Raw genomic sequence first — 19,696 nt, forward strand, 5'->3', positions numbered from 1 at the left:
ACCTATGTTCCTACAAATCCTGGATACACGGCCAAGGCTGCTTAGCCATGATTATACTCCAGTGTACACCTAACCCTTAGAGACAACGGACATGAATCTTCCTTTTAACTCAAAGGGCCTAATACTTATATTACAAAGATAATATATTTTAAGTGTAGGAAATAGAGAAAAGCAGAAAAGAATAAATTTTTAAAAATCAACTGAAAACCCAATACTCAAGAAATAAGTGATTATTTAAATTTGTATTTTCTTCTCTGTGTGATTTTTAAAAAAATGTTATTAAATACTGTTCCTCAACATGATTTTAGTGGCTACACAGTGTTGCAGAGGCTGAATGTATTATTACTTGGCCTTTCTATTGGTTGGCACCCAGGGCTTGTTTCCAAGCTTTTGCTATGACAGAGTGCCTGTTTAAATATAAATGTATACACAATTTTTCCTGTATCTGATTATTTCCTTGGATTAAATGCCTAGATGCAGAACTGCAGGGCGAGGATATGAACTTTTTAAGAGTTTCGATGCATTATGTTAAAATACTCTCCAGAAAGCAGCTGTAGTGAAAGGTAAATTTTGGAGTACCAATGCCAACATAATAAAAAATTTTAATCTTATTTAACTGAATTCTAGGCAATTAATTAATGATTATGGAAAAATCAATGTCTTGTAAAATTGGAAAATGGACTGACTGCCCAAACAGAATGCATAAAATGGTTTATGATGCCTACAAAACGAAATATCGAGGGGTTTCTGCATCCTACTTACCTATATACTTCACTTCTACATCTGCCAATGCTTGCAAACAGTTCTCATAAGTTACTTCCTCAACGTCAAGCATGCCAATAGCATCGTACACCTGTTTGGTCTGCACAATGAGCTCCTCGGTTCTTGTTTTAATTTGCTCTGGTGAAAGATCCCATCTTAAAACATTCCTGCCAGCCACAGTATAGGAAGACACTGCTTGAAGGGGAGACATCACTTCTCTTCCTAAAGTCATTCTGAGTAAAATCCTGGAACCGCCAACTCTAAAAAGAATCAGAAAAAGAATAAAAATAAAGCATTTGTTGGTCCAAAGTCAATATACAAATGTTTATTATCTAATCAAAATAAAAGGAACTTTATTTATCTATTTTTTAAAGATTTTCTTTATTTATTTGACACAGAGAGAGAGATCACAAGCAGGCAGAGAGGCAGGCAGAGAGGAGAGGAGGAAGCCGACTTCCTGCTGAGCAGAGAGCCCGATGCCGGGCTCCATCCCAGGACCCTGAGATCATGACCTGAGCCGAAGGCAGAGGCTTTAACCCACTGAGCCACCCAGGTGCCCCATATTCAATTAATTAAAATCTAAATAAATAAATAAATACCCCAACAGAGAGAGACAGAGAGAGAGAGAGAGAGAGCAAGAGAGGGAACACAAGCAGGGAGAGTGGGAGAGGGAGAAGCAGGCTCCCCGCCGAGCAGGGAGTCTGATGCAGAGCTTGATCCCAGGACCTTGGGATCATGACCTGAGCCAAAGGCAGACGCTTAACGACTGAGCCACCCAGGCACCCCTAAAAAGAACTTTTTATTAAAATTTAGCAAATCTCTTTCAGGTGAACACAAAAGCACAAAACTAAATGCCTTTGCATTTTTTTTCCCCTCCCTGAATGCAGATTTAATGGAATTAGTGCTTACCAAACACTGAATTGGTTATGTAATTAACTCATGTTGAGAAATAAAGTTAGGTGTCAATTCAATAATATTGTCCTTTATAAATTAAACCAGTAATCGTTTTTATTTAAATGTTTTGCCTGTGCTGGGTGCCTGGCTGGCTAAGTTGGTAGAGCATGTGACTCTCGATCTTGGGGTTCTAAGTGCAGGCCCCATGTTGGGTGTAGAGATTACTTACAAAAATAAAATCTTTAAAAAAATAAAAATTAAAAAGAACTAAATGTTTTAAATGTTTTTCCATGCTAACATCTACCTACAATGTAACAGACTCAAAAAATACTTTGGGATTTGGAAAGGAAACATTTTCAAAATGCTCTTTTTATAATGAACACCAATGTAAAAATTTTCTTTTTACAAAGATTTCATGTACATCAACTATGGCAATTTTAATTTAAGACTTGGGAAATAACTCTGGTTGCTATGATGTTATTCTACAAGATAAAAAGAGATGAGGTGTATGATACCAATCCTTCACCTCCTTAAAACTCTCAAACTAATAATTAATGCCATGTGTGTGTATATATGTAACACATACCATGTGATATAATTTTAGAGCTTGTAAATAAAATTATAATTAATAGCTAACATTTGTTGTGTGTTTAGGCACTGTACTAAAGACTTTCCATTTATTCACTCAGTCCTCACAACAAAACTATAAGGCAGATCCTGTGGTTATTCTCATTTTACCAAAGAGGAAACTGTAACACAAAAAGTTAAGTAACTTGTCCAAGGTCACACAGCTGGTTATATGGTGGGAGCTAGGATCAAAAACCAGATAGTAGAGATCCAGAACATGCACTCTTAACTACTATGCTAAACTTATTATATTACGAGACCCCAAAACAACCTTATGTGGTAGGCAGCACATTATTCCCTTTTAATAGATGATGTAGTTGAGGCTCGGACAGGCTAAGTGACTTATTTAAGGTCGTTCTTTAACGGATACTTATGACCATATACTGTCCGGTCATTGTGGCAGGCATCAAAGAGAAGCAGGCAAACTGAGTAGGACTCCACTATTATAAAACAGTGAAGAGACGAAGTGATAACTATTATATTATACTGAGATGAGCACTATGACAGGGATAAGCAGAGGGAACTGTGAAATACCACAGAAGGAACTTTTCTAGGAAGATTTTTCAGAGGGCACAAGGAGCAAGCCAAGATCTGGATGATATCCAGAAATTATCCAAATGCCAAAAGCTGTAAGGAGAGAGGTCTGATAAGGTCAGTAGGGACTAGAGAATGAAAAGTCTTAGGAATCACTAAAAATTTCAGCTTTATTCTGAGGGCAGTGAGAGAGCCAACGAAGGGTTTTAATCAGTTAAGAGATGAAGGAAGATACACATTCTTGAGAAATCACCCAAATTATAGTGAGTTGAAAGATTTGGAAAAGAGAGATCATACTAGAGGAAAGCTATTACTGTAAATAGGGCATAATGTTATGGTATCCTGAACTCGGAAACAGGGGCAACTGGAGTGACTTAGTAGATATTTAGGAAGTTGAATCAATATGACGTGGTCCTTGGTTTAGAGGTGGGGAATGAGAGAGTCAAGGATGCTGTCCAGGATTCTGTCTTGTAACTGGATGGATGGATGGTGGTGGTACCATCACTAAAAGAGGAGATTTAGAAGGAAGTGGCTTTTTGTGGGGAAAAAGAGAAATCCAATTTTGGACATGCCAAGTCTGAAGTGGCTATAGCACATGTAAGTGGAATTCATTAATATTATGTGGTAATTGGAGTCACAGGGCTGGTTGAACTGGCCCAAGGGAGTCTGCAGAATAAGAACAGAACAACTGAGCGTTAACTCTAATTTAAGCATTGAAGTAGAAGGAAAACCAAGCCAGAATGGATTTAGGAAGTCGTGAAAAGTAGGCATAGAAAAAGGGAGGGCGTGCATTAGGGCCAAATGTACAAATCTCAAGAAAGTTGAAAGGGTCTGTTAAATTTAGCAGTAGGAATGTCCTTGTTGGCTCTGGGAAGAGCAGTGTCAGTGGGATGCTAGTGGTGGAAGTCAGAATCCTACGACTGAGAGGGAGGAAGAACGTTAAGAACTGGAGAGTACATCTAAGCAATTCTCTAGAGCTGAATGTATTTTAGAGAACGGAGACTAAAGTCTCAGTAAAATAAAACAGGTAAAGTAGGAATACTTAGGTTATAGTAAAGAAGTATGGGTTTGAATTTAAGAATTCAAAGGTGAAGCAATCTGACAAGATCCAGAACATTTTCCCAGAAATGAATGGTTGATATAAATGAGGTAAAAGGGTGCAAATGACCGGCAATCTAGTATGGACAAATTGTTTACGTGAGGGGTGCCTGGGTGGCTCAGTGGGTTAAGCGTCTGCTTTCGGCTCAGGTCATCTCTGGGTCCTGGGACTGAGCCCCACGTCAAGCTCCCTGCTCAGTGGAGAGCCTGCTTCTCCCTCTCTCTCTCCTGCTCCCCCTGCTTGTGGTCTCTCTGTAAAACAAATAAATAAAATCTTTTTTTTAAATCATCTATGTGGACACTGGAGTTAGCAGCTTGATAGCTGAGTTGGGAGTAGAAAGGAAGACTGAGCCAAAAACTAAAGTCTTCAAAGACTGGAGAAAACCAACCAGGTAGTTGGTGGAGGATATCACAAACAGGGCATAGAATGAGAAAAGCAGACTGTGAGCCTCAAAGGGGTTTTTATTTAATGGTGAAGAAGTGTTGTCTGGGAGCATAACTGGGGGCAAGACAGCAGCTGGGGAACAAAGAAGATGTGGTCTTTCCTCCTTACTTTGTGGTATATGGGGTATAGAAGAAAGAGGGAGACAGAGAAAATATTTTCCCCAGGGTTGAATGGATTCCAGTAAAGATTAATAGAAGAAAAGACAATCCAGAGAGTATTAAAAAAGTGGAGGAGTTTATCATGGGACAAGAGTTCCAGAAATTGCAAGAGAGAAGTCTTAGAGTAGAACAGATAGCAAGATAGGTGTGGGTTGTCCAGCCATTTACTGCTTCCCTCTAATTAAGTAGATATACTTTTTTTTTTTTTTGTGGTACCCATGCATCAATAAGCCCCCCTACCCCAGTCCATGATCTGTGAAGGTGGCTGTCTCTACCCTCAGAACTCCTATTCCCAATGTATATAATTGAGCAAGCTTATGTCCTTGATAACAGCTGACATCCACCTTATGACAAAGAGTAGAACCTGACTTATGATGAAACAAACACTGTGAACAGAAGACTAAGGGAAGGAAAGCAAATATTTACTGATATCCCAGAACCCCTACCATCAATTAATTCTGAAACCTGACCTACAGTTACTTTCCAATTATGTTTACGCCAGTTTGAAGACAGTTTTATGTTATTTACTTCATAGAGGATCCTAATTGATAAAAGAATAAGCACACACACACACACACACACACACACACACAAAAGTATGAAGGTCACAACAAGAAATGATGGATGACTGGGAGGTCTTAAATGCTTGGTGATGGCTAAGAATAGTAGGGATGCAAAGTTCAATGTGTGAAATTGGCTATAAGTGTCCAAAATAATTATTTCCATAATCCCCTATGGCAACACAGAACTGAGGCCTCAAGGAGGAGTCAGCCATGACGACAAATGACTGGCTTTCCAAGGAAGTTCTAGTGTAAGTGAAGAGGCTAGCTCTGGGATTGCTGATGTAATGACCAGCAAGTGAGGACTGAAACATTGCACTTCTGTACCTTAACCCCCTGTTCTTTTCTCAACTCTTTCAAGTACAAACCAATTATTACTAATTTTCATTACTGTTAAACACCTTTAAGGGAAAATGACTTCAAACATCTACTGATAAGATGAACCTCTACTAGTTTTCCTTTATTTTCTAGTATTTGTCTAAAGGTTGAGTGTGTGATCACAGCATGCATGATTTTAACTCAGTGAAATTGGCAAAGATATGAGTACCTCTACCCTGGCTGAAAAGATAGACCCATAATCACCCTTGTACAGTTTCTTTTGGAATTAATGAAAACCTACCCCTTCCTTGAAGTGATAATATTCTCCGAATACAGAAGGGATAAAAAGAAAGCAACAGAAGTTAGAGACCATAATTTTATGGGTCAGAAGAACACAATATATTTTTTTACCTTATACTTTTCTCACCTTCTGGGATTCTGTTTTAATTTCATTTAGGATTCATAATTCTTGTTACCAAAGAAAAGGAGACAAAAGGATTCCCTCCTACTTCTAACTAAAACATTGTGATCTATTGAGAATTTTTCTATCTGCATTGTCTCCGCTTTTCCTCTTCCATCATCATTTTGTTGAATATCCCTATTCCCCTTTGTTATGATTTCAAGCTCATTCAATGCTTCAGATGCTGGTACCTTTGTCTTTTCTTCCCCTTCAGTGGTTCTGCAGCCCTGGAGAGTTGCACCTGTGCGGGGAAACCAGTGCACCTGCAATCACTCTATCAAATGTGATTGTACCCTTGAGAATCTAGTGAGGATTTTTCTGGTAACTTTTTGCAACTTTGAAGTACCAAAGTTGAAAGCAGGCAACACAGCATGATGCTGTCTTCTCTACAGGAGTTATTACATGCAATTATTTGAAAATGAGACTCTAGATTAAAGCTGAGATTTCTACTATATAATTAAACATTAGTTTGTTTGTTTTTCTTTCTATAAACTTCCAGGCTCTATAAGTCCTGTACCATTTTCTCTTCTCTCTTTAAAGCACTTTTCGACACAGAACTCTAAAACTTCTGACTAAGAAATAATACAGACTACTATAATGGAATTGACAGGAAGGGGCATTTGTTACTGCTCCTGGGTCCTGTGTCCCACAAACAAATAAGGTTTGGGGAAAAAAAAAAAAAACATACCAACCAAAAAAACCAAGTGGCATAGATTTTGAAAGAGATCACCAGGTTGCAGAATTTCATCCGGAAATATGAGCAAGCTACAATTATTCTTAGTTAATTACTGTCTTAAAACTTTTGCAAAACATTTTATGGAATGTACTTTCAGAAATGCTGTGACTTACTAAATTCATATTCTTTTGAAGCATAGTTTAAAGGCCTCCATTTCCTGCCATCAGGGCTTCTTTGACCATTCCTATTCATCCAAATCTGAGATTCTATCACCTTTTTCTTATGCCATTCATTTTAGGCATTTAAATTACTATCACCCACCTGTTCAATTGGCTTGACTCTTACTCTGAATTAGACTAGGGCTTTCCCAAGCACCATAGCCACGTCTTTTGTCAAAATCCCCAACCCTAACACATGGCACACTGCTGAGCACACAGCAGGTGCTCACTGTGTACTTGAAAGGAGATGGGACTGATGTGGCTAACTCACTGCAGCAACACTATCTTTCTTCAACATCACAAATAAATATCCACACAGGGAGATGTGTTTTCTTAGAGTCAGGACTAGAGCAAAGATCATTCCTGCAAAGCGTCCTAACTTCTATTCTCCCAAATTTATATTTTATCCATGTTCTCATCCCTTCTCTAAAGTGGTGGTATAGCATTTCCTAAAACTTGCCCCAATTCTTTAAAACACCTGGCAAACAGTCCTCGTACTGACCTCAAAACTAATGTTTATGCCTAAGCAGCTACTGAGGACTGCAATGCTCCCAGAATTCTATTTTCAATCTTAACTCAAACTTCACCTTCTCCAGGAAGCCTTTTTTGACTACCCTCAGCTGTTTTAGGAATTATTCCTCTGTTAACCGATAGTACTTTACATGTCCAGTGACCAAAGCACTTATCAGACTGAAGAGTAATCACTTATTGACTTGGTTGTGTGTCCAACAGACGTTGAGCAGAGACTGGGTTTTTGTGATACATGGAGACCCTGTCCCTAACACAGTTTGAGGTACATGTATATTTTAATAGTGACAGGCTTACCCCAAAAATTCCACTTAAGGTTATTTAATACTTTTCTTCTATTAGCTACATGTCCAATATATAAGTCATTCCATTTCAGAGTATTTAGCCTCTGTATAGCATTAGATAAAGCTCTGATCTACAATCAGAGAAGATGGTGCAGACTGGAAAAAATAGCACTTATTGGATTCCAGTATCCTGAATGTTGCTAATAATTTTTCTTCTGAATCAACTCTTGCACAGGAACAGATTCAGGATTAGTACTCAGCCGTCACTGAGCCCTCCAGTTTGGGTACTTAGAGCTCTCTTAACAAAGGTAAGCATCTAGTATTCAAGTTACTAGTGGTCTAGGCAACAGCTTTTTCATTTAAGGACATTTAATTTTTTTAAAGACTTTATTTTGATATAGCAAGAGGGAGGGAGGAGAGGAGGGATGGAGGGAGGGAGACACAGAGAGAGAGAGAGAGAGAATGAATGAGTGGGGGGAGGGGCAGACAGAGAAGCAGGCTCCTCGCTGAGCAGGGACCCAGAACCCTCAGATCATGACCAGAGCTGAAGGCGGATGCTTAAAGACTGAGCCACCCAGGTACCCCCATTTAAGGACCTTTTAATTTGACTTAGGATAGAAATGTTCCACGAACAGAATATTATAGAATTACATGCCTTGGAATAAGTCACCTTTTACCTTTACTAAGGTATAGTATTGGAATACTTTACTAAGGTATAGCCTTGGAATAAGTCACCTTTACTAAACAGAGATTCAGATTCTTGGCCAAAATTATTACCTTTGATGTTCCTTATCACAACTGATGTCCAGAAAGATCCTTCTAGGTTGATTACTGAGTTTACAGGGAACACAATTAAGTATAATAATCTCTTGAACCTTTACCCATTCCTGTGATTTTTCTCTTAGTTTTAAAGAAAGATGTGTCTTCCAACTTATGGTCTGCAATTTTTGCATCCTGCAAATTTCCCACTTACTGCCTCTACTTCCTTGTCTTATCACTAATTCGTCTACATTATTTCACTAAAAGTTCCCTGGCAAAGCTTACTTTTACTCTTTCTTAGTCATTCTCCCACTTCTCTGACCATTTCTTCTCAGTCTCATTTGCTGGCTTCTCTTCCTTTACCCACTGCAAAAAGTTGGTGTATCACATGACTCCATCCAGATACTTAGCTAGAGCTCAGACCCGAAGACATCTCAAATGCAACATGTTTGAAATCTGATCTTTCTCATGAATTCCCACTCCCAATTTACTAATCATCTAGGTTCCTAAGCTAGAAACTTGCCACACATATGACTGTTAAGTATCATCATGACCCCCACTCTTTATTAAGAGCCTGCTACTGTGCTGGCATTGTGTCAAGAGTTTACATGACTTTCCTTATTTAATCCTCCCAAGAAGCCACATAGATAAGACACAGTTATTGCCCTGCAGGAGCTTACAGACTTGTGAGGAAGAGACAAAGAGAATACAAGGCAGCAAATTTTTTATGAATAGAGTGATGGGGAATTTAGAGGACAGAGCAAGCACATCTGCCACAGGGTAGTTATGTATTTCTCACTCTCCACATACAGAAAGACAGACAGACACACACAATCTTCTTTCTTTTATATCCTTTGTATATAATTTTTATTTTAGGGATGCCTGGGTGGCTCAGTCATTAAGCATCTGCCTTCGGCTCAGGTCATGATCCCAGGGTCCTGGGATGAATCCCAGGCTCCTTGCTCCCCAAGAAGCCTGCTTCTCTCTCTCCCACTCCCCCTGCTGTGTTCCCTCTCTCAGTATCAAATAAATAAATAAGATCTTTTTAAAAAATAAAAATTTTAATTTTACTTTCAATATTTTATTATTATTCTTATTAGCTGTTGCTAAATAGCTAGCAGAATTGATCGAGAGTTATCATACTTCCATTTTATTTCCATTAGCATTTGTGGAAGATCTTCCAAGTGTATTCCAGGAAATGTTACTAAAATTAGCTACTTCTAATTTCTAAATTCCTTAAGTTCAGGGTCTATATGTCAACTGGATACTTACTCTATGCAATCTGTATTAAACAGCTAAAATATAGGGGCACCTGGGTGGCTCAGTGGGTTAAAGCCTCTGCCTTCGGCTCGGGTCGTGATCCCAGGGTCCTGGGATCGAGCCCCATGTCAGGCTCTCAGCTCAGCGGAGAGCCTGCTTCCTTCTCTCTCTCTGCCTGCCTCTCTGCCTACTTGTGGTCTCTATCTGTCAAATAAATAAATAAAATCTTTAAAAAAGAAAAAAGCTAAAATATAAATGATACAGCTAAAGACGGCTTTGGTCTTTTTTTAAAAATTAACATATAATGTATTATTTGTTTCAGGAGTATAGATCTGTGATTCATCAGAACTCACAGCACTCACCATAGTACACACCCTCCTCGATGTCCACCGCCCAGCCATCCCATCCTTCCCATTCCCCTCCCCTCCAGCAACCCTCAGTTTGTTTCCTGAGATTAAGACTCTCTTATGGTTTGTTTCCCTCTCTGGTTTCGTCTAAAAATATGGAATGCTTCATGAATTTGTGTGCCATCCTTGTGCAGGGGCCATGCTAATCTTCTCTGTATCATTCCAATTTTAGAATACGTGCTGCTGAAGCAAGCACTGCTTTGGCCTTTTTTTAATCTGTAAGGAAAAAAGCACGAATTTATAAGTTAAGACTTTATAAAGTGCCTGATACTCAGTAGATGTTTGTTGAATGCACTGAAATCAGTATGAAGATTGAATACTAGCCATAGATTTGCTGATGAAACACTAGGAAGGCTGACTGATCTATTTATCCTAGGTCAGGGGAAGAATGAAGACATTCTCCTAATTCTACTAGAATTGAGGGGCACCTGGGTGGCTCAGTGGGTTAAAGCCTCTGCCTTCGGCTCAGGTCATGATCTCAGGGTCCTGGGATCGAGCCCTGCATCGGGCTCTATGCTCGGCAGGGAGCCTACTTCCTCATCTCTCTTGGCCGGCCTCTCTGCCTACTTGTGATCTTTGTCTGTCTACTAGAATCCAAGCTCTTTAAGAACACACTCCATGTCTTAGTCACCTTTGTGTTTCTTAGCAAATGTGGAGTAATGTCTTAGTGCAAAGTATACACGTTGTTAACTGCTGAGTCAATGAGCTAGAAAAGTGATGAAAAATCTAAATTTGTCCTAGAATGACTATTAAGTTCAGCCCAAGACACGAAATAAATAAGGTAATAAAGCAAAGAAGAAAAGTAATTAAGGTATATATCATAAAGATACTTTGAGTCATGGACAGATTATCTACAGAATATGCCAGTAGACTCAGAAAGTGAAGTCCACAATAAGACTGCTCTTGCTTCCACCTGCTGGTATGGGAAAGTAATTTCTTAGATTATACAGAAAATGTTTAGCAGCTATAGGAAACCTTTAAAAAAAACAATGAACTTTCAAAGTGCTCTTGCAAAAGTAACACAATACATTTCCCATAAAGAACCCATTCACAAAAATGTATACCATGACCTTAGCCACAAACACTTTGAGTACAGAGCAGAACCACCCTAAACATAGAGACATTCCAGTGGCCTTTATTTTGAGTAGCCTATGTCTGATAAAGCCAAAAGCTGTATCTATTTCTTTCATTGTACAGTCCCTTTTTTGTACTCACAGAAGTAGCACTTAAGTTTGATAACTAATAGTCATAGAAATTCATACATGTGAAAATACACAAATACATAGAAATGAGTGGATATAAAACTGGTGAAATGTAAATAAGGTTGGTGGACTGCATCAATTCCTTACTGCAACTGGGGAAAACTGTACGAAGTGAATATGGGACCATTCTGTGTTATTTCTCATAATTGCGTGGAAATCTCTATCTCAAAATGTAAAGTTTATTTTAAGATTGTATTTCTTTATTTGCAAGAGAAGCCCAGAGATAGTAACAGAGATAGCAAGAGAGAGCACAAGCAAGGAAGAGAAAGAGAAGCAGCCTCCCCACTGAGCAGGGAGCCTGATGCGGGGCTTGATCCCAAGACCCTGGAATCATGACCTGAGCCGAAGGCAGATGCTTAATCTACTGGACCAGACAGGTATCCCTCAAAATTTAAAGTTTTAAAAAAAGATAGCTGAGAGTTGTACATACCACTTGTGGCTCCTTTAAGAGGAGGGAGAGTCAAAGTATGACTGGTTCTCCCAAAGTATAAAATCCATGACTTCATACTGACATACATGAGTGAAAAAGAAAGGAAGGAAGGAAGGAAGGAGGGAAGGAACCCAGGAAGGAAAAAAGCCAAGATCCTATACAGGTAGATTCCAAATATTTAATGTAGGTACTCCAACGTTCAAGTAGGTGAAGATTAACTTCTCTCCTGCCTTGAGTATGGGCTGCACTTAACTGACTTGCTGCCAAAGAGGAAGGGCGTGGAGAAGTGGGGAAAAGTAACTTTATAGTAGAAAAACTTGGCAAACACTACCTCAGCCAACTGACCAAGATTAACATCATCAGCGATGCCACGTAGACATCGTGTACCCCTAAACATGACATGATAAAAAGGGCAAAACACCTCTACTATCTTCTTCTCCCAAACCTATAACCTTAGTATAATTGTGAGATAAACACAAATTGAGTGATATTCCATAGAATACCTATTGGTACTACTCAGAACTGTCAAGGCCATGAAAAACAAAGACTGAATGATTCTCACAGCCCAGAGGAGCCTAAGGGAACATGCTGATTAAATATAATGCGATCCCCTGAAACGGATTCTGAAAGAGGAAAAGGACATTAGGGAAAAATAAGTGAGATCTGAATAAAGTACAGAATTTAATTAATAGTAATATACATATATTGGTTCCATAGTTGTACTAAAGAACCAGTGCTGGTCCCATAGTAATGTAAGATGTTCACATTAGGGGAAACTGGGTAAGGAAGGGATTTATGGGAACTCTCTGTACTACCTTGGCAACTTCCCTATAAACCTGGAACAGTTTAAACGACAGAAGTTCATTTTTAAATATCAACAAAAATCTGATGACTAAAATGACCGGTGCAGCTATAAAGGTCCAGTCTTGGTCTGATATAATGAAAACAGGCTATTTTGGAGCCAGAAGCCAGTGCCACATACAACTTCAGTTGTGTACAACTTCCTATTATCAGTAAGGCTTTTAAAAAGTAGAATGAATTATATTACACAAAGTCTCCCCTAGGAATGAATGATGAACCAGTTTGGTGAAATCTTTCTTAAAATATCAGTAATCTGGGGTGCTTGGGTGCTCGGTCATGAGACCAAGCCTGGAGTTGGGCTCCACGCTGGGCTAGGAGCTTGCTTAAGATTCTCTTTCTCTTTCTCTGCCCCTCCCTAATCCCCCCGCTGCCCCTTGTGCTGTCTCTCTCTAAAATAAATAGTCTTTTTTAAAAAAAGTTAGTTATCCACTTAAAAAAAAAAAGGAAATTTTCTTTAGATTTTAGAATGTAATGGAAATAAGTTCTTTTTTCCCAAATTTCACTGTAAATACATGAGAAGGGACTCTTCAAAGTCATCTTTTCTAAGAGATAGGAATAAAGATGAAAAAGGTCAGAAAGAAATTGCTTAAGGTCATAGGAAGAACTATGTGACACTAGATATACCTGTATTATTTCTACTCTTGGCAAATAGAACTTACAGAGAAGCCTGATTACAAAGTTGTAAGGAAGGAAACAGAAAAATCTCAGGTTCTGAAAAATAAGAAGCAGACTTTAGTCTAATTGTTTTTCTCCTAATGTTGTATATAGGACAAGTGGTTTAATATTTACAGGTTTTAAAGAAATAACTATAAATGAACATGGAAAGACTGTTCTTCTTAAATCTTCAACTGGCTTAAGTAAAGCCACCTGAGAATCAGAGCATCTGAAATCAAGTGCTGCCTCACAAATGAAATTCAGACTTCCATAATAATTCATTAGTAAATGGCCTACCCACACGCATGGAAAACCACAATTCAAAAAAGACATTCCACTTTTATTTTTCTCTAGGAGGATGAATAAATTGCTTCTGGCACATTTAATTGGTGTTTGGGGTATACTTTTCAGAACTGAAATCCTTACTAAATGACTCAGGAGAGAGACTTCTCTTCCTTGGTACATTAGTTAATACTTAGGCTCTTTTTTTTTTGGGTCATCTCACATGGATATTTTGTTGAATGAATGATCATGGCTAAACCCTCATGCTAGGCTAAGCTAACAACTAGTCTGCTTTTCTTTCTAAAGACTGGTTCAGCCACAAATAGGTGTTTATTGTTATTATATGTGATGACGATACGTAGCTTATGTATCTATTATTATCTATCAATTACTGTAGATTATGTATCTTTGAAAAAGAGTTTATCTCCTAGAGCTTTATGCTGAAATACTTATGATTAAAGCAATATCATGCTGGGAATATGTTTCAAAATAATTGGAGGAGGAAGTAAATGAAAACAGATTGGCCTTGAGCTGACAATTTTGAATCTTGGTGAGGGAGTTGCATCTACTAATTTCTGGCTTTGATTTATGATTGCAAATTTACATCATAATAAAAAAAGAAGGACTTTTCATGTGTCTAGCTCTAGCTATTACTCTAAATTCAAGACATGGTCTGAATGAATGCAACATTAACATGAACTCAATATATGAACTCATGCTGACAAGCATGTTAAAAGGGACACTAAGGGCACCCCGCTGGCTCAGTTGGTAGAGCTTGCAACTCCTGATCTCAGGATTTTAAGTTCAAGCCCCAGGTTGGGCGTAGAGATTGCTTAAAAATAAAATCTTAAAAATAAATAAATAAAAAGAAAAGGGATACTGAATCAAGCAAACCTCAAAGGAAAACAAGAGCACAAGAATAAATGTATTTAACCAGTGAATGAAGATTCACAAATTCACAGTTGGAAGGGGCCTTAGAAACCAGCCAGTCCAAATCCTTTAATTCAGAATGAAGGCCAGTGAAGTCCTGGGTAGCTGACTATGGGCTTATGCTTCGGCATTTCATTTCCTTGCAGATATAGTGAAGGTTACCTTGTAAATGGACTGTTAGAGAAGCTTTAAGGGATATGGCTTTCTAGTGTACCTAGAACAGGTGGCCAACAACTTTGAGTATAGCTATCAGATGGCTGGCATGCTACTTCATCTAGTTAGGAGGAAGCCTCTAGCTGCTTCTTGGCCGCTGTCAATCACCACAACCAGCACTGTCAATAATAATAACAATGGCAAATATTTTATAGCAGGCACTATTCTAAGTGCTTTTCACATACTAACTCATTTAATCCTTCCAAAAACACCGTAACACAGATCACCTCCATTTTTAGAGATGATGAAACTAAAGCTATTTAACAGAGAGGTTAGATAATTTACTTAAGATCATAATGCTAGAAATGGCCAGTAACCCAGGCAATCTTCCTCCAGAGGCCATGCTGTCCAATACTGTCATCTGTTACCAAGCACTCAGTCATGTCTGCCATTCTCCTGAGGTTGCCCACAGCTCAGCAGTGCCTTTAGTCTGTCCTTTTCTTAAGTCTGTCCTGTCCTTGTTGAGACAGGCACAGACATAATCAGAAAGCATGGCCTATGTGGCTCTGGGTTGACACAGGCAATGTCCCAGTTCTGCTGTTGGTGTGGTTTAGCACCCCCTAGAAGCCAAATGTCTGTACTTCCGTGAGAGATAAAGAAGTCAAGAGACTATGTGAGAAAGGAAAATAATGATGATGTCTTGTATTTCCATCTGAGACATGATCATCTTTAAGCAAATTTTACCACAATGATAAAAATGATTTCAAATTCTATGACGGCCTACATACCAAAAGGCTACTCTTTAAAGCAGAGAAGAGCTTCCTCACCACTAAAAGATAAAAGGTAGGTTTAAAAAAAATTTTCCTAACAAACATGAAAGATGAGTAATTACCAACCTTAGCTCCTTTAGATTTTGAAATCACACTGAAAGCAAAGGAAAGCACCTACTTGAATACAATACTAGGTCATTTTACTTACTTGTGAAGTGCTTATTATGTCTATGCACTATGGTGTTTTCTCTGCATTACCTCACTTAATCCTCACTCTACAGATGAAGAAACAAACGTAGACAAACATTCAATTACTAACCCCAGAGTCACATAGCTAAGTAAGTGGCAAATGCAGGATGTGAACGAGGCAATCTTATTCCAGAATCTGAAAGCTCAACCACTTACTAAGGTACATCTTTCAACCTAAAAATGCTATATATTTTTTGTATAAGCCATGCCACTGATTACCAATAAATAATAGAATTTCAGAACTGGAAGTCATCCAGAATGAGTCTGCTTTCTAGTGGAGCCCCAACAAGATTTGGTAAAGTGAAGATGGAAGGAGAAGGGGCATCCATGACTGTATTTCTGTTTTGCATAGACATAAGCGAGAACTAGAGGATTCAGGAGGAGGACCAGACTAGACTGTTTCTTTTTCTTTTATAGGGGGAGGGTGGGAGGACTAGAGAAAAAAGGAGCTTTACATGCATTTGATTTTAGAAATAGGCAGTTTGTAACACCGGTGAGCTATCCAAGTAGAGATATGTAATAGGCATGTGGAGCACAGAAGGAAGTGAACACAGAGCTACTTGGTAAAGATAAAAGATGAATAAGGCTTCGAGGAACTTACTGGCTATTATGGCAGAGAAACACGTTAGAATTTAGCAAACACTGGGGCACCTGGCTGACTCAGTTGGTGGGGGGTGTAACTTGATTTTGGGCCATGAGTTGAAGCCCCACATTGGATGTAGAGACTACTTAAAAACAAAATCTTTAAAAAAAAAAAAAAAAGAATTTAGCAAATACTTGTTGATCACTTATTTGTACCAGACAACACAGTATTGTAAATGCAATTACAGTGTTAAATCAAGATGTTACAGATGGATAGAGGACCAATACTCAACCCAGACTAGGGAGTCAGAGAAAGCTTCCTGGAGAAGAGATATGAATAGGAATTACCTAGGAAAGGATGGAACAGGATATGTGAAGCCTAAAAGCAAGCATGAAAGAGTGGAAAGACTAACAGAGGCCCATTTTAAATCACTGAATAGTGTATTCTAAGAATCATAGCCAAATCAGAAGTTAGAAACGTAAATGAAGAGAAATGAAGCTGGAGAGGTTGAACAGACAAGACTGTTTTTGTTTTGTTTTGTTTTTAATGTCACGCCAGACTAGAGACTGAACTCCATTTTGTAGGCAATGGGATGCCCTCAGTGAGAGGGTTAGATCTATCATTCAGCCAGGCAGGTTTTTTTTTTTTTTTTTCTTCTTCCACAGATAGCTGGGGGCGGAGGCGGGGGGAGGGCGGTGAGGAGAGGGAAGAGGCCAATTTTAGGAGGTAAAGAAGACCAGTTGGGAGTCTTCACTATTCCAGAAGAACAATGAGAATTAAAAGTGGGAATAGGAGTGAAAACAATGAATTCAAGAAATATTCAAAAGGTAAGACTGGCAGGACTTTGTGAAGGACAGGATGCTACAGTTTGTACTTTGGATGAGAGGGTGGATAGTATTACCGATGAAACACAGTGAATTTACCATTGCAAATAGGAACTGCGACAGCAAGACCGGGCTGGGGAAATAGCACTATGTAAATTTCAGACAGTCTGCTTTATGAGTGTCTGGAAGATACGGCAGGGTGTGCAAGTGTGGTAATTCGACAACTGGATAAATGAACCTGATCACTAGGACAGGGCTCTTGGTGAGAGACGCAGAGATGTCTTTGGATGTTCTAATCTTAGAATGGACTGGGACATCCCAGAGAACACAAAGATAAGAACAGTGGGGTTAGTGTGGAAAAGTAGGGAAGGGAATAAACTGCAAACCAGCTGGACTGGAGGAAGGTTTCAGCTAGGATGGCGTGTATAGAAGAGACTTCAGCATCTATGTAGGCTCAAGGAAAGAAAACAGCAACTAAGAACTTTACAGTAGACACTGAGGAGAGAAACTTGAAAAAAAACTAGCATTTGATGGGGGGGGGAGGGGCCAGGAAAAAGAAGCTTGAAAAAATCTGAGGAACGCTCATAGTAGAAAAAATTAGGATGCACATCTCTGGGAGTCAAGAATGTGTGGCCAACATTGTAAATGTTACATAAAGACTAAGGCAAGTCAGGACTGGAAGGTAAGCACTGGATTTGGCAACTGACACCCAAGACTTAATGTGTCATCTGTTAAGTGACTTTTTTCTCTCTTATTCTTTGGCAGCTATATGAATCGAATTCATATTGAATTTGGAAACAACAAAATGTTCTTAGTATTTTCCTATGTGCTGTTTTTATGTTATCTTACTCTGTGATTTGTTTAAATACAAGACTTCATGTTTAATATCATTAAGAATCTCCTTATTAGAATGGTGTTCTAGTGAGATGCAATGCTCTGGAACTTTGATTTTTCACCTTTACTTAGAGTCACCTGAAAACTTTATCAGTGGGTCATCTGTATCCTCCGCCAGTCACGGAGAAAGCATTTGTGACTGTCAACAACCACATATAGTCGGTTCTTTTTTTTTTTTTTTTTAAGATTTTATTTATTTATTTTACAGAGATCAGAGACAGGCAGAGAGGCAGGTAGAGAGAGAGAAAAGCAGGCTCCCCCCTGAGACGGATACGGAGCTAGATCCCAGGACCCTGAGATCATGACCTGAGCCGAGGACAGAGGCTTAACCCGCTGAGCCACCCACGTGCCCCATATAGTTGGTTCCTATTATCCAAATCCTTAGGTCTACCTTTTTCTACCTTGAATGGAAGGGAAGAAATTATAAGTCACTATGTAGCCAGGTCATATCAAGTATTGTGCAAGGTGTTTTCATGTACATTAATTCCTGTAATCCTTACAAAAATCACATCAGGTAGTTACTATTATCTCTAACATAGGGTTGAAGAAACTGAGGTTTCGTGAGATTATGCAGGCATGTGAAACCACATATACTTTCAAAGCCATGGAGATTGCACATTCCCTTCCTTTTTCTTTTCTTTTCCTCTCTTTCTCCCTCCCTCCCTCCTTCCCTTCCTTCCTGGTGTAATCTCCATATACTGAGAATTGTTTTTTTCCAGTTTTGTTGAGACTAATTCATACATAATATTATATAAATTTAAGGTGTAGCGCATTGTCTTTCTTGCAGTCCTTTCATTAGTTTTTAGCATGTTTGTCTTGGACATTTAACTTCATGTGGCTATTTCTAAATTCTGATAAATAGTCTGAGGGTAAGAGAACACCCTCCTCTGATCTTCACATGTCCAAATCCTACCACCTTCAAGGATCAGTCATGACCTTGTCCCTCCCTTTTATCTTGGAACTAATCTCTCCCCCTCCAAATCCCATATCAATTTCTCTATTACTCTCCCTGGTACTTATCACCTTCTACCTTGTATTCTAATTATTCTAATTATTTCTGTATATACCTTATCATGTTTCACAGTTTCACATATATGCACGTGTCTTATCACCACTACTAGACTGTTTTGCCTTAGCCTTTTAAGAAAGATCCAAAGGGGGCACCTGGGTGGCTCAGTTGTTAAGTGTCTGCCTTCAGCTCAGGTCATGATTCCAGGGTCCTGGGATCAAGCCCCCATCAGGCTCTCTGCTCAGGAAGCCTGCTTCTCCCTCTCCCACACTCCCCCTACTTGTGTTCCTTCCTTGCTGTGACTCTCTGTCACATAAATAAATCTTTAAAAAAAAAAAAAAAAGGTCAAAATAAGGGCTGTCTGGGTGGCTCAGTGGGTTAAGTGTCTGACCCTTGATTTCGGCCCAGGTCATGGTCTCAGGGTTCTGAGATCAAGCCCTGTATCCAGTTTGGCACTTGGCATGGAGCCTGCTTAAGATTCTCCCTGTGGTCCTCCCACCTCTGTCTCGCTCTTCCTCTCTTAAAAAAAAAAAAAAGGTCAGAATCATATATAGCCTTTAAAAGTCTACATCTGCACTCACTGTATAAATATTCTTGAGATTATCATTCACTGGACTTATTTAATTTCTTTTATACAAGGCAAACACTACCAGGAAAAACTTTCTGATATCTCACAATATAATCTCCCTTTGCCCTTACTGTCGGAATACTTACAGTTAACTGGACCCAGTTAAATCAACTAGGCTAACCCTAATGTTTCTTTTGATTTTTTTTTGTTTTCCTTTTATTAATCTTGATGTGTATTAT

At 38.9% G+C, this 19,696-nt stretch overlaps 1 protein-coding gene across 1 annotated transcript in view; it reads right to left on the minus strand.

Moving 5' to 3' along the window:
- The window catches only part of NLN (neurolysin), a 95,891-nt gene that overhangs the window by 54,817 nt on the left and 21,378 nt on the right, over positions 1-19,696 (minus strand). The window contains exon 2 of the mRNA XM_080804236.1: positions 763-1,022. Within this exon, the coding sequence (XP_080660362.1) occupies positions 763-1,022 (260 nt within the window). The remainder of the gene's footprint in view (positions 1-762; positions 1,023-19,696) is intronic.

This window comes from Martes martes (genome assembly GCF_963455335.1).
Source record: "Martes martes genome assembly, chromosome: 5".
In the NCBI taxonomy this organism is placed as follows: Eukaryota; Metazoa; Chordata; class Mammalia; order Carnivora; family Mustelidae; genus Martes; species Martes martes.